Source organism: Alligator mississippiensis, chromosome 5 (genome assembly GCF_030867095.1).
Source record: "Alligator mississippiensis isolate rAllMis1 chromosome 5, rAllMis1, whole genome shotgun sequence".
Lineage (NCBI taxonomy): Eukaryota > Metazoa > Chordata > Crocodylia > Alligatoridae > Alligator > Alligator mississippiensis.
The window spans coordinates 205717687-205734205 of NC_081828.1; the positions used below are offsets into that span (position 1 = coordinate 205717687).

Below are 16519 nucleotides of genomic sequence, written 5' to 3' on the forward strand. Positions count from 1 at the left end.
CAGGAAACAGGGAATGGATGTTAGCAACTTTCAACAGCTACTAACCTGGGAGGATTCCAGCTGTGACATCTCATACCCCATTACAAATCCCTTGAGGCTTCTCACCTCTTCTATCTTGCCTAACATTAGCAAGTGCTCTACCTTTCCTTGGTCATATCCATCCATGGTGTGCCTTCTTTACGATAGCAGAAACACAGATCTCAGTCTAGCACAGATGTCTGCATATGGCATAATGTCACAGTGTCATCATGACATTGTCTCTTAATGCTGCATTTGACATAGCAGTATTATATTACAGTGGTCCAGGGTCACAGTGCATGCAATGATATCAAATCCTTAAAGAGAAGTTGAAGCAATTCAAATATGACACTCTCTGCATTTAAAAAACTGTAAGTCAAAAACTTGATAGAACTAGGTAGGCAAGAAAAGTAATATGCAGAAGAAATCCAGCAGACCTCCACCCATCCTCCTCACTAGCATTCAGTTGATGTCCTTGTGCCTTTCCTCAGGTCAACATTTCTCACACATACCTGACTTGTGTTTTCCTTAACTTCCTTTTTCACACAACAAAACACTTGAATGAATTACTCTCGACTGTTCTTAGCATTTTAAATCCCGCTGCTATGACTGTGTTTACTCTGCAGCTAAATTTCAAGATACATACTTCGACGCCATTTGCCTATCTGCGCTGAAATCATTTTCTCCTTTTACTTGCATCATGGCTGGGTCTCCTCGTGACTTGACATACTTTTTTCCTTAATTCTCCTCATTTCAGAACATCAGCCTCAGTTTTCTTGCATAGAATTGGAATTATTTCAATTTTTAGTATTTCTGTAGCCACAGCGGGACTTTGGGTAACATTGCAAAGAACACTACCCTTTATGAAATGTACTGGCAGTATCTATTCATAGCCAGCTTAAAATCTTAGAGAAATCTTAAAACATAGCCATGACTAGTTAAAGCTGAGAGCTGTGCATTAATGATTGTGTTGTCATGAATATTAGTATCCTTGTAGGGTAAACACTCTTTGGTGGAGCATTTGAGGAACCCACCCAAGTCACGCTGGCAATGTGGAACAGAACTCACATTTATTATGTATTCACAATACATGCCATCCCATTTCAATTTGAGCATGTTCACCTCTACATATTGCACCATTTCATTTTCAATTACTAACTACGAATTCAAAAATTACCCTACTTCAAGCACAGTTTCTGACCTAGACCACAGAGCACAGAAGAGCTGAAGGCTGCAGGAAGTCCATGAGGGATCTTGTTATGCCAACCTAATTAACCTGGAAGGTACTTGGCTACAACTGTGCTGGATGCCAGTATAAAACTCTAACACAGATGAATAAGGAACTGTTAAACCACTGTGTCTGTGATCGAGTCTTTTCATGGGTCCCAATTCAGCAAAACATTTGTCTAGCATATGCTTAATACTAAAGTTAATATTAACCGGATATGGGCTGTAATAGGGAATGTCCCCAGTGTGGATGGTTTGTTTTACTTGTTGTCACATTTAAATATTTGTTTGCCTGTAGGCACCATCCAAAGACCCCTCCCCCCAACTATCATCCAAGTTGTGTTAGGGGCTTGACACAGTAAGAAGTCCCTTCATAAAGACAAAACACAGCTATGAAAGCAGTATGAAAATCCCAAAAGATATTAATATATCAAATGCAGTCTACTGTTGGACTCTTATACATTTGACTCCAAAAAGGACATACTAGGGGCATCTTAAAAAGTACACTCATTGGAACAAATCTGGAACAAGATTTGGAACAAATTTAAAATAGTATTTTGCAACGTGATATCCATACAATGACACAAAAGTGACAGAGGTACGATCCTGAGTTTCCTACATTGACAAAGGATGCTAATGGGAAGATTAGGAAAGTGTTCTTCTAATTGAGATGAAGATATGCATAACATTTCTGAACTGCTGCTCCACTTGCCAGCATTTCAAACATCCCTTCATATGGACCATAGACCTGGTTGTTCTATGAATCAATAAACTCAGAGCTCATGAATAGTAATAGTCTCGCATTATAATCATTTGCTTTACAAACTAGATCTCCGTGAAAGGTACTTTCAGGGCCCTAAAATCTTGATGAGAAGACATTAGTATGAGCATATTTTTCACATCCTCATAATTAGACACAAGGAAAAAAAAAAGCAATATAAACTCATTTCTTGGATGTGTTAGTTGTAGTATATATTATAGAAAAAATCATTCTATATTCATAGTAGAGTAAACATGCCAAGCCATGATTTCAATTTTCCTCTATTTTTTAATAAAGTCAGTCCCAAAGGAGAACTAAATAAAGTGTGCTAGATTTCAACCTAGATTGTTTCATCCCCAGCGTACATCATCAGCCTCTGCATCAATAAGGACACATATAAACAAAGATGCAAGAATGCAGCAAACTCTATGAAGAATCAGAGGTATTGATGTGGGTCTGCACATGAACACCTTGCAGAATCAGGCCTCAGACTGACCACAAAAAATATACATCACCACGTATAGTCAGCTGAAGGGTCAGAGCTTCATGCTGGAACTTTCTTGATCTTGGTTTTTAATCGTTTATTTATTTTCTCTCTCATCATATACTTTTTTGGGAGAATTGAGTACTGTATTTTCTCCCATACAATACGCCCTCTCAAGTAAAATACATACGTTGCTTTTGAAAATTGAATGGAGGAAAAAAAGAAAGAGATCTGTCCTTAAAAATACTGGTAGGTCTGGAATTTCCCAAGGAAAACAGCAGCTGCAGTGGCAGAAGAACGAAACACTGTCACTGCTCTGTTAACCCCACTGCTGCAAGACACCACAGGTACTACTGGCTAAGCCAAAAATACCTGACCCTTCTTTTCTTCCCAGCCTGAGCCAGGTGGGCTGCCGGCAGCATCTGCCATCTTCTGCAGCATGAGCCTGGGAGAAAGAAAATCCACAGCCAGCATCTAGAGAGCGCCCAGTGGAGCACACAGAGTGTTACCTTCCCTTTCCCCAGCAGAGGTTCCTGGGGCAGAAGCTCATGTGATCACATTTCTTTGCTTAACTCATGCAGCCCAATTTCCAGCAACTGACTTTAAGGAAAACAGCATGTGATGTTTGTGAGAAAATATGGCATTAAAAAGTCCTTATTGACTTGTGTGGCTGTCTCTAGATTCAAGTCCGATGCCAGTTACTCAGGTAAGATTCTTAATGAGATCAAGAGGGAGGTTTTTCCTGGATGAATGGATCCTAATGTTACAAGAATTCAACCCAAGCAGGTGCTCATGCTGGCTGAATGGGTGCCTGAGCTGATAGAGTCTTCTGCTTAGCATTACCTCCTAATTTAGCACATGAGAGATTTTTCACACAGCGCTGACCATGCTGTTTACTGCAAAACACCGCTCTTTGGGAATTCAGCTGCCAGGAGCCAAACAATTCTGTTGTACTTAAAGGTAAGCTTTGTATTTTCATTTTTTCCCTGAAAATACACATATACAGATACTTTCTCACATCACAAACTCAAACAGATTGGATCAGAAACTCAGGTATGCTTAGAATTACAGAGAAGTAGGGTTGGAAGGGACCTTGAGAGGTCATCTGGAGACCAACCCCTGCCCTACGCAACATCATCCCTATCTAGATCATCCTGTACAAATCCATTGTCTAACCTCTTAGCAAAATTACAGAATCAACACTGATCCAACGCAAGACATAACACCCTAACCTACCACAGATAAAGCGAGAGACTACAGTGACCAAAGACCTGCTGCTGTCAAGGGTTTTAATATGGACTTAAGAGATCCCAAGAAGAAGGCCATGCCCCTGCTCCAAAGGAATGCAAAAACCTCAATAGTCCATACCAATTTGACTATGGGGTCTTTCCTGACCCCAAATATGGTGATCAGTCTGACCCTGAGCCAAGGAGCAAGCCCCTCTAGCCAGGAATGTCTGGGTTTAAGTCCCAGGAAAGCACTGGTATACCCCAGTCTCATCCCAAGTCTTAGCTGCAGCCAGCACTGAATGACTCTGAGGAAGGTTTAGAAAAAACCCCTAAAACACATACTAGCAAGAGGGGCAGGGGGAAGAGGAGAATTCACTGTCTCTTTCTCTGTAATATGTTTTGGTGAATTAACTCACTTGAAACAACCATCAAATAATAAGGCTTTATTGGCATTAAGTTAAAACCCTTTTCTTAATGATTCGGTGCACAGTGCTTTGCTATGCCAGGCACCCATACACAATGGCAACCCCAAGGATGTGTTGAACTGAGATCCAGACTGCAGTGGCTTCTCTCACTGGTCAAAAAGCCACTATTTTGCAACCACACCAGGTCTTCCAGTTCAGTTCCATCCCACCTGCAAACGTCGCAGTGAGGAGGGTATGAACAAGCAGACAGACAGATCGCGTAATATGGTGCCTAGAATTTGGAAATTACCTGCAAGACAAACCTCTGACCCCTGATGTGATTCAACATTGCTTAATATTATGGGATAATTGCTTCACAAATTGCCAGGACTTGAAAGATACAACCAACAAAACTCTCTCAAGGGCAGTATCTTAATTATTGCAAAGAAAAAGAAAGCATTCATGCATTGCATGTGATCACTGTCCCTGCAAGTTCACATGACTGTAGTACTGACATATCCTAAATGGGTGACAGAGCAACAGTGTCCATAGAGCCATCCCACTTGGCTGACACAGGAACTTGGCATTTTCAACACACTATCACCATTAGTGCCCTTGTGATTATAGGTTTTGTTCTACAAGCTTGATATAGCTGTACCACTTCACTTCCAGCCATCGCCTTGCTTTATTAAATGAACACCATGTAAACATCAGGCGAACGTGCCAGAGGTAGTGCTGCATGTTGATGGAATGCCTTTTTTACTAAGCGATAACACTGTACATCAGCGGATTATACAAGATTCATTGTACATAAGACTATTAAATAAATAGGCTTGGCTTGTTAATCCCACCTGAACCACAGTGTATCAATTCAAACATATAGAAAAACTATAGCCCAGAAGGCCAGGAGACTGAACATGTTTATGCATATACTGTGCTTCTGATGCTATCAAACTGTTTAGATTAAGAGATTTAAACCCAGAGGTATCAGTATGAGCATGTAGACTGGCCTTTTGTATACACCAACTGTACAACTTCACCATGTGCTAGCACACAACTCTTTTGACAGTCAGTCATTCTCTAAGGACTTCAAGTGATAAGAAATCTACTATATTATAGGTAAATTGTTTCATTGGTTACTTCCTTCCACCATTAAAACTGCGCGCCTCATTTCTAGTCTGAAATGGTCTTGTTTCTGCCTTTACCCACCAGGTTGAATTCTGCCTGTCTGTTCGACTAAAAAACTATCTACAATGAGAAATTTTCTCCCAGCCTGTTGTTTTCTCTATTGCCCTTCCCTTTGTAAAGGCACTTACACCAATGCAAAGTGAGTGTAAAATACTCAAATCAGAATGCTGCCCTCCAGCCTGCCCTTTGATGGTACACATAGTGCATAATATCACTTGACAAATGCATTCAGCAGCAAAAAGTAGGGACTTCTCCCTGACAAGAAAGGGGCTAGGAAGACTATGTCATTGATTTCTGTAGGATTTAGGTTTTGATTTTATTTGTATTACCTTCTTCAATGTCATTAGTGAAGGCACCCTCCGACTGAGGAGCTCTGCAATACGGTCTTCCTGACTGCAGCAAGCCAGTCAGCTCTGTGGTCTCTGCTGCTGTTCAGAGCTTCGCTGAGGCTCCCAGAGTAGGTAGCATTCAAATCACTGAGAGTCACGTTCATCTCTCTCCTACTGCTGTGTAGAAAAGCTTTGAAGAGCAGAAGCAGGACCTGAATCTATCCTCAGGAAAGGAAGACCCAGAAAAAGAAATCGGGGAAGGACTAACTGGATAATCAAAAGACTAAACAGATGAAGTAAGAAGGGCAGATGGAAGCCTCCTCCTAGTCATGGAAAGGCAGGAGCACTCGTATTTATCAGACATTGCTCATCTAAGGTCAATATAGAAGACAGAGGCTTGGAATTGATTTCTGGTAGAAAATACCATGCCAGGATTTCTCAGTCCTTCCACCCTTCTAGTTGTTAGGCAGAGAGCTGGGCTCCTCCCCACAATGTTGCTCTTTGGTGGCATACCATAATCTTGCACACTGCCAGGTACTGGGAAGAAAGAGGAGGCAGTGGAGACCAACACTGCTGAGGAGGCATCTGGTCAAGGTCTCACCTGTAGTTTCCACTGGACTGGCAGGATAAGTGGTTAGGACCCATGTCAGAAATTAAGCGGCAGAACCTGCCTCCCCTTCCCATGAAACGGTATGGGGGGGGCTGCCACGTGGGGATCCTCACAGAGTTCTCTTCTCCTGACACCTCTTCCCAGGTGAGTCAGGGTCCTGATTTCCACCTACCTGTAGGATTACATAAGAACAGGCCTAGCAAGTCTTGCAGCATTTCTCATGGGCCATTACATCCTGCGAGTGGCAATATTTGGCTCTTCCTAGGGCACGGCACATTCTGGGAGATATAATGGCAGAGTGTAAGCAAGTAGCCAGGAGTGCTGCATGTCTTCTCCATGCCTGAATCAGAAGCAGACACCAATCTGTTAAACTGCAGAAACACAGCCTGGAATTGTAGTTGTAGAGACTTGTGTTCTCCTCTCTGGACTTTCTTCATCGATGCCTGGTATGTCAGCCAAGATGACAACGATCACAAATTTGAAACTGCAAGTTTGAGCTAAGTACTGAATGTTCAGATCAAGTGCCATGTGGGGCTAAGAGAAGGGGAAGCCAAGAGCTCAGGAGAGTCCTGCATGGGCGATTTCACCATGTGCTTCCAGATACACCAGCTAGTTTGTGGATGGATTCAACCACATCAGTGGAAGACAGCTAACAACAATCCAAGTTTGAGCCTGATATGATTCATTTCTCCAAGCAATGAATCTGTCAATAAATATACTGAATAAAGGAAATTACAACACACCTTTTTATTTTTTGGAATGAATCTACTGCTCCTGACAGGGGCCAGACTGAGAGCACTAGAGAGAGAAAAACAGAATAGCCGTGGCAGTGGCAATGTAAGCTCCTCAATTCTGCCACACCAACGTGCCTGCAATCTGACAGGAAAAGACCCCTTTCCAAGGATAAGAAGAGGAGCTCAGCCCCCATGTTCTTCCAAACTTTGGTCTCTCAGAGGCATTAAACAAAGATATCAGCTGAGTTCCCATGGGATGGACACTTGCCACTAAACTTAGTCTTACATCCAAACAGCAACAATTTTGGTTCACAGCTAACAGTGTGGATTTGACCTGCCAGGAAAGACTTCATAGATGCCCCTCTATCCAGTTCCCTGTAACAGCTTTTGTACAGAGTAGGGACATAAGGCAGTTCATCTGTTCGGCACAATTTTATAACACAGGAAGTTATGCATTAGCCTATGATGTGTCTAGATACTTTCTAGATACAGACAACACAGTACTCCAGCCGGCACTTGAATTCAGAACAGGTTTTGGACAGCGGCATGATGCAGTTGCTCACAGAGACTCTAACTGGCTGCATTGATGTGCATGCTCTTTTCACCGCTCCCTTGAATAATAAAATGACTAAGAACAAAACCAGCTATAAATGCCTATTACATACAGTCAGCTAAATTCTGTCCTTAGTTACTCATATGCAACTTCCCTAGATCCATTCCTTCAATGAACCATATGGGCCAAGTTCACAGCTGGCCAAAATTGGTTCAGCTCTACTGACTTCAGTGCAACTCTCCCTGCTGTGAATTTGGCCCATTAGGTTTGTGAGTGAAAGCTGAATTTGGCACTGCGAGTCTTACTGACTTGACTATCTTCCCCTAAAATGTACAGCATTGGGCTTTTTCACATGCAAATATATACCAAAGTCTGCATGTGTCAGGAAAGTCAGCTGTGAAGTCAGCAGATAAAGCACATATACGTTGGGAAATCTTCCCTGTTCGCTCAACTTGGCTCAAATGGAGGAGAATAGGAAGACATAAAGTTCTTAATGAAATTAGGAACTAATTTTATGTAAGATAAAGACTAGATAAATGTTTGCCCAATGTGTGTCATTCAAACCCTGTCACCATATATTAATTTGAAAAAGACAAGCTTGTGGAAAGCCGCTAAATGCATTCAGACAAATTGCAGAGGGTAGCTCACCTCCCAGCGCATTCACACACCCCAGATTAAAAGAAGCTCCATTGTAAATGCTGTAAACTCTCCTCCCATAAACGATATTTCCCCCACTCAAATGATGAAGGGGAAATAGCACAGTAAAATAAAAATTGTTACTTTTCCAGATAATGTACACAAACAACCACCAGTGAAATATTGTTGCAGGCATACAAATACTTTCCCTCTGATTCATAAGAACTTCTCATTTGCTGGTTTCATGAGATATTAAGGATCTTATAAAGGCAGCGATTTTATGAGCTATCCCCCCCACTCAGAGGGTCCATTGTGAGACAAGAGACTAGGACTGTTGCCAGGATTGTTGCATGCTGTTGGATCATTTTAAGGCTAAAACGGCTCATTTTAAAAAAGATTTTTAAAGAGAAGGGGAACAAAATCAATATGTACTTAGCAGCTTGTCAGGATTTTAAGCAACAGTTAAAACTGCCAAACAAGAAACATAAAAACCATGGCTGGCTTTGAATTTTCATCAGCCTTTTCAAGTCTACTGGATAATTCCTACAATATGGACTGTAACATGATGAGAGTCGCTTCAGCTACCGCACACACAGACATGTGCGCACACACCAAGATGCTAGTGTTTTAAAGGATACTGCCCTGTGAATTATTCACTAGAGGACTCTTAAACGTAAGGCTTTAATAAGAATAATCCAAGACTATTTTTTCCTCCTAACAGAATTGATGCATAGGTAAAATGAAAAACAAAAGTAGTGAAAATTGCATATCTTAAAAAAAAAACCAACAACCACAGACAAATGGTTTAAGATCAAGACTGACAGAGCTGGAAACTGCAAGAAGTTTCACTGAAGCCCGATGGGAGTTTCTGCCCTATTTCAGAATTGGACCCGTTGCCTGTTACTTTGAGGAAAGCTAAGCGCTGTCTATTATTTGCTAGCGAGAATATTTCATAGACATTAGAAACGAGGGCTGGAAGGGACCAGTAAGATCATCAGGTCCAGCCCCATATTCTGAGTGTCAATCAAATTAAAAATAAACCCTTTAAATAAGCTGCAGAACCAGCTGTCACACAACAAATCACAGGTTTCTGTGGTCAAATCAAGCAAAAAGATGCTCTCCTAACTAACACAATCCCTAAAAGCTGAGGAGTATGAAGCTAAATCACCCATGACAATGTAACAGTTTCCTTCCCTTAAAATCTTACTGTCAACATTCAGTTTGAAAGTCGCACTTTCCAAACCAAGATCAAACCTGGCATTTAACTCGGGGAACGGACTTGAGACACACACAAAATGTTACGGCTGGGACTTAGCATCATGGGCCTGATCCTGCTCTCATTAAAAATCAGTGGCAAAACTCCCAGTGTTTTCTTTAGGAGCTGGATGTGATTGTGGCGAGGGCTCCTGCTTAAAGCCTGGCTCTGTGTTTAGACCTGTCATTCCAGGCTTCCTTGTCTGAGCACAGGCGTGTATACGTTTCCCCCATTTTGCCACATGCACAAATTATAACAACATTTCCTACCAGAAGATCCAGCACTGAAATGAGTAGTAGCTGAGCTGTGGGATCCCTTCCCTCCAATTACTTCCTGACTGCAGAGACCAGGCAGGATCATGTGTTGTAAGTTTTCATGAATTCCCTGACATTGTGTATGTAAATTAGGCTAATCCTGTACTTTAATCACATAGCATCATCTCAGGTGGTTCATTATCTTTTTTTAGCGGTAGGTAACAGCCTAGTGGAAGACTACAAATGGCCTTTACCAGGGGAGATATGAAAAAAAGAAAAAAGAGAAGAAGAAACCCCCCCCCAAACATTCAGCTTTCCCTATGCTGGAGCGCCAAGTTTTTTCCCAGACATTTAAAGGGCGTGATAAAAAAAAAAGGGGGGGGGGGGGTGCCATCCCCTTTCATGCAACAGCCTGGTGGGAAAACAAAAAAATGTTTGCAGAAGTTCCTGCCCAGTTCCCTTAGTTGAATTCACAAGTCACATAACACTGCACCTTCCTGGGGAAAAAGTCAGGCTAGAAAAAGCACCGGCCTCGTGCTGGAATAGGAGGCATTTCCTCTGAAAAAGACACTGAGTCATTTGGATGAAGACGACTTCGGGCACCCGTGTCAGGAGAGGAGGGGGCACCTTCCTCCCGCGAAATACTAGCGTTTCCTTAGGAGCCGAGGTTGCAATATGCAGATCTCCGGGGGGGTGGAAAAAACCCACCAACAGGTGCCCTTTGAAAGGCGATTTAAAAAAAAACAATAAAAAAAATAAGTCGCTTTTGCCCGCCCTCCACCCCCCTCGCTTCTTCTGTGAAAGCCAAGACTTTCAAGCCATCACGTCCCCTCCAGCCCTTGCTCGGAGCCGACCCCGCCACAGCGCAGCAGCGACCCTCCCCCGCCGGCGGCCCTGCGGCTCGGGCGCGGTGTGGTGTGGTGTGGTGGGGCTGGGGGCGCTGCCTGCCCGAAACCGGGGGGGGGAGGCAAGGAAGCCCCGCTTCTCGCTCCCCGCCACCGGCTCCAGCCCGAGCCGGCTCCATCAGCACAAGATGGCAACCAGCGCTTGCTTCCTCCGGGAGAGCGGCCGGCCCCTTCCCCGCGGGGCTGCTCCGGCGGCGGGAGGCGGCCGCGGCCCCCCCGGCTCCGGGCACCGACTTCGCAAAGTTGCGGGCGCCGCGCGCCCAGCCCGGCCCGGCCCGGCCCCGGGGCAGCGCCCGCCAGCCCCGGCCCCGGCCCCTCCCGGGGGCCGCACGCGGGGCCGGGGCAGGCACGAGCCGCGGGGCTGGGGCCGGGGCCGGGGCCGGGGCTGCGGCTGCGGCCACTTACCATCATGTTGCCCTGCATTTTCGCGGTTTTGATCATTGCCTTTTCCTTCATGCTGCCGCGTGCGCCCGCGCGGGGCCGTGTCCTGCACACTTACTTCCCCGCCGGCTCCCGCACTTTGGCGGCGCGCGGGCGGGCGGGCGCGGGCGCGCTGGGCGCCGCGGCTCCGGGGCTGGCGCGGCTGCTTTTTTTTTTTTTTTTTTTTCGGGAAAGGGGGGCGGGGGGGGAAGGAGTTATTTATTTTATTTTGTTTTATTTATTTATTTATATTAAATTTATGTATTTCCTCCCAGCTCTTGAAATAGGAGAGAGGCCGTCTTATTACTTGAGTTATTGTTTTTAGGCACGGAAGTGTCTGTTTCTGTTTCAAGGAGGCGAGCTCCCGCCCCGGCAGCGCGGGTTGCAAGGCAGGGGCTGGGGAGCATCCCCGCGCCGCCCCCCACCCCGGCTGTGCTGGACTGGGCGCTGTTTCTGTGGCTGTCTCCCCCGCGCTGCCCGGCAGGTCCCCGCTGGGGAGCCAGGGCCAGCCCTGTGGCAGGGGAGAGGGGAGGCCTCAAGCCCAGCATGGCTTTTCCCTTCTTGCTTCCAGCGTGTGTGTGTGTGTGTGTGTGTGTGTGTGTGTGTGTGTGTGTGACCCTGGGGGGTCAAACCTACCTTGTCCCTAAAGCTAGCGAGACACACGTGAAATTACAGCACTCAGGGCAAAGCTGGTCCCCTGTCACCTTCTCAAGCTCTTGAAGGCTCGGATCAAGGGTCGTGTCCTTTTAACCTGGCAAGGGAAATATCCGGGTCCAAGAAGGCAGCTTTCCTAAACCGCCTCACAGGAGAACCGCTCTTCCGGCGTGGTTCGGTACCTGCTGAGGTGCAGTGGCTTTAAACCCAGTTTATGGAAATGGGAGTCTCCTCCCTAGCTTGCTCCGAGGGCCTCATGGCAAAGGGCAAGCAAAACTCGGGGGCTTGAGCCTGCAAGTAGGACGCCTGCCAAAGGTTTTGGAAACATCTCAAGCCCCGGGTGCAGGTGGAGGATGTTTGCCAATAGTAGGGCCAGTTATGGTTCTGGACTCTTGAATTTGGACTTAGTTTCGGCTAATTTGGCCTCAGATACAAATTATATTTTAAAAAACCCAAACAAAAAAACCCAACCCTGTTACCTAGATCACATACTTAACTGGTTCATGGCACACAGCACCGTACCTAGACTCCTAGCAGCCCTGGGTAAACTTTTAGTATCAGGCCCTGTTTCACCAGAGAGAATGATAATAATCCAAAAATTGCCATTTTCAGCCCCCTTTCTATCCAGGCCCTGGGTAGGGTGGCCATCACAGGGGACAGTCTGGTTGTCCTGTGTCCAGCCCTGAGTGTGCAGTAAATTTAGAGGGGCCATGGTGGCAAGGGAATTCACACCTCAAAAAGGACAATCTGGCTAAAAAGAGTTAGTGCTTGAAATCCCGTAATGACTCTAGAGCTGGTTTCTATCCCGCTTCAACTGGAACTCCAAAGCCTCAAAGTTATGCAACTTCAGGCGAGGGTCAATTCTGGGCCCTGCTGCCTAGCTCCTGTTAGGGCAACTTCCGTCTGCTCCACAGAGAGAAAACCAGCAATGTGCAGTCAGTCCTCCTGCATCCCAGGATGCATTGCTCCCAGCCCCACCCAGAGCAGGGATAGAGCCCAGCCGTCCTCACTCTTAGCCACACCCTTGTTGACCAGCCCTCTAGCCCCAGGTCAGACCCTGCAGCAAGAAATGGTATTAACCCTTAATGTGCGACTGCTCACAGCGCGCTCCAGCTTTAACACCGCTTCACATCCCACACACTGAGTCCGGTCCAAGTGAAACGTGTAACCTCACCCATGGGGCTGTGCTCCTGCACCATGCATCAGCTCTCTAGCTGCCAGCCCCTGCCATTGAGCCTCTTGGTGACAGGAGTCTGCACATTGCAAAGAAATGTCATATTTCAGAAATCCTTTTCTGAACAAGGACTCCTATTCTGTCCTCTCTTTACCCCACTTCATTTGCCCCGTGAGGTTGTCAGGAGCAGGATGCAACTGATACAAACTACTCAGGCAGGAGTCTACCTAGAAAGAACAAGTTGCATCTAACGGGTAGGGACCTATTCAATTCACAATTTCACGGAAATCGTAAAAATGGGCATTGTCCATAAAATAATGGGGGGAAAAAAAATTAAAATGCTCCCCAGAAGGAGCCAGCAGTCCTCATGGCCACTGTGGCCCACCTGCTGGGGGGAAGAGGAGCTGCCAGCACAGCATGGTGGCCACTCCTCCCCTTGCCACTGGCTGGCTGAGAAGGCTGCCTGTCATGTGACCTCACCCCTCCCCACCAATCACTGGCAAGGGGTGGAGCCACATGACAGCTAACCCTCTTGGCCAATCAGTGGAGGGGTGGGGCCATATGATGGACAGCCCTGTCAACCAATCAGCAGAAAAGAGTGGGGCCACCCAGAGGTGTGGGGGTCCTGACCCGGGAAAATGGTGGCTGCCCCTCTGCGCACACACACACATTATCTGCCCATGAAATCAGCAACCTACCTCCTCGATTTGGGTAGGTCCCTACTTGTGGGAAGTCCACTGAATTTGTTTTGATGGCATTTGCTGGTGCTGGTAAGTATTGCTCAAAGGAACAACAATGAAAGAGATCCAGAGAGACAGAAATCAGTGAATGGGCTGATTATTTTGTGAGGGAAGGACTTTAAAGATAGAGCAGGGGTGGGCAAAACCCAGTCCGCAGGCCAGATGCAGCCCAAGGGATTCTATCCAGCCTGCGGCCGGTCCCTCAGCCCCAGCCAGTTCAGGCGCAGGGGCAGCCCGGGCCATGGTGTGTGCGGTTAGTCCCACTGTCCCTGGGTGCACAGCAGGGCAGGGGTGATGCAGGGGCGGGTCCCAGCTTCTCAGCAGCCCCTGTGGCAGTGGCTCACTCTGCTGGACTGCTGCACCAGTGTCTCCACTGCCGCCACTGGACCTGGCCCTGCTGCCCAGGCACCCTGGCCTGTCTGCCCTGCCCGAGGGGCACTGGACAGAGAGCAGGGGGGTCCATGGAGACTGGCCCTGGCGCCCTGTGGGATGAGGCCATGGGAGGATGGGAAGTGGTGTCCAGGAGTGAACACATTGCAACAGCCAAGGAGAACAGAGAGCACAATCTGCCCAGACCACATTAACAGAGGAGGAGCTGCATTCCCTTCTACACCCCCTTGTTTTAGCCATCTCTTTATAACTCAGCTTGCAGAGGGGTTTGAACTCTGGAGTATCTCAACTAAAAGCACCAGCCTCTCCAGCTTGTAGGAAACATGTGACCCTTTCACATGGACTAGTCAATGGGAGGTTGGAACAAAGACCCACAATCTTCTCGTACTGACTATGCATGCCTTAGTGTGTTTTCTAAACCACAGCTTCTTTCACAGCTTGCTGAAAGAAACTCAAATAAAGCCTCTCAGGTAGGATTTGAGACTCAAAGAGTGTGTCCTATTAAAAGTCCCATGTAAAAGATCAAACCCACCTGAGACACTCGGAGACTTAAGAAACTTCCAGTTATTGCAGTGGCAAGGCATAGCAGCACGTGCTGCCCCTACCCTTTACTTGTGGTGTGTTGTAGTTTGGGGTTTTTTTCATAGGGTGCATTGTAGCTATGGCTTGAGAGAAAGGTCAGAGAGGGTGTTTGTGTGTACTCCTTGAACAAATGGTTGCCTGCAAATGCAGGAGACCGGATACAATTACTCTAGAGGCTCTTTCTAGTCCTATGGTCTTTCCTGGGGAATCCTCCAACCAGAATCAAAGGCTTGTGATGGTTGGCAAACACCCACCTGTCTGCCCTGCTCTTCTGGGAAGAACTTGCAAAAATCTTCCCCTTTGATTTGACAACTTTCATTTGCTCCCTTGTTTTACTTTGGTAGGTGCCTACAGGTGACATCTGTTGTTCATCTTGAATTCAAAGTTTTCACTTGACTTTCCCAGATCTTGCCTCCTGCTCTCTTTACTTCTTTTTTCAGTTTTTATCAGGCTTTGTCTATTCCATTGGAGTATTCTACCCTCAGGTATTTTAATTATGTATGAAGGCAGAATATTTGTTATATGCTTCACAGTTAGCAGGTCCCATTTGCCTCCTGAATGACTTTATACACCAACAGAATCACTTACTATATATTGAACTCCAGCAGCTCTTTTTTTCAGGATCTGTCATAATGCAGTTATTGGTTTTGTCTGCTTCTTTTATTTAATCTCTAATTTATGTGGCTTTGGCATTACTGGAGCAATTGCTTTGATTAAGAGTTTTGTTTCAAGTAGAGACTGGCAGCAAAACACTTAGTTTCACTTTTGATATAAATGAGTTGGGGTTTTTTAAATTTATTTTATCCAAACAGACCACTCCTGGCTCATCAAACCAGCATTATTCCATTGCTGCTTTTTCCATTCCTGCACAAATCCTGTTCTCATTACACTACACTGATTCCAAATGTTGCAGGTGGGATGAAGTACGCTCTTCCATGTCATGCCAGGATTGATTTTCCAATGACATACAAGGTGATGGAACAGGAATGGTAGGCAAGGAAATGCAAATCATTTGCAAAGCAGAAATTTCTGTCTTTGTGGCATTCATTTGTAACCCTGGTCTGCCGTGCTAGGTGCAGGCCTACTGCCAAATTCAGATCCCTGGGGTACCAATGGCCTTGGTCTTTCTCCCAGTCCACCGAAGAATTGGTAGCACCTGAGCAGCAGAGTACTCTGAGTTGTCTTCATCCAGTGCAAGACACAATACAAACTGATATATATATACTTTAATACATACACACAAATATATATATATTTGTATTAAACACAGCACTTCAAATACATGGGTACTTTGACTTAATACTGCTATGCATCAGGGTGACAATAAAATGCCTTTTGCAGTCTGTCTAGTGCTCAGCAGGGGGTGCAGCTCGGGGTCTGCCGGACTTAGTGCACACAACCTCATTTTCAGCTGGGTTTTCAATAGGGCTGTGCGAAGCTTCGGTGGCTGAATCTCCAAATCCAAATTGAATCAGAGGACCCTTTAATCTCTCCGAATCAAATCAGAACCTGAATCGAGTCGGAGAGATTTGGAAAGATTCACAGCTCTAAATGTTTTTTCTACATACCTCTAGGTAGCAAGTGGATCTAGGTAGTAGGTGGCTCCGTGGCGCAATGGGTAGCACGTTGGACTTCTAGAGAGTGAAGGGATTCAAAGGGTCCTGGTAGAGTCGTACTTTTCTCTTGCTGGGGTCACTTGATCCCAGCTGACTTCCCACCTATGGTGGGGGGGCTGGACCCAATGATCTCATGAGGTCCCTTCCAGCCCCTAATGTCTATGAAATCTATGGATACTGGGGCACATGGCGTGAAGCACTTCTGGTCCGCTTCTGGGTTCACCACCGAGCATGTGGAGGGCCCCCCCACACTCCTGTGGGATGCTCCATGTGCCCCAGCATCGCAGCATTCACAAGCCGCGCTGGTACCTTGAGGTACGTAGAAAAAATATTTAAAGCTGTGTCTATGTCCGAATT

The 16519-nt window shown here is 46.0% G+C and overlaps 1 protein-coding gene across 1 annotated transcript in view; it reads right to left on the minus strand.

Moving 5' to 3' along the window:
• DPP6 (dipeptidyl peptidase like 6) overlaps positions 1-11130 on the minus strand; it is a 737431-nt gene extending 726301 nt beyond the window's left edge. The window contains exon 1 of the mRNA XM_059729196.1: positions 10992-11130. Coding sequence (XP_059585179.1) covers positions 10992-11042 — 51 coding nt within the window. The 5' untranslated portion in view covers positions 11043-11130. The remainder of the gene's footprint in view (positions 1-10991) is intronic.
• Positions 11131-16519: the final 5389 nt, after the last annotated feature.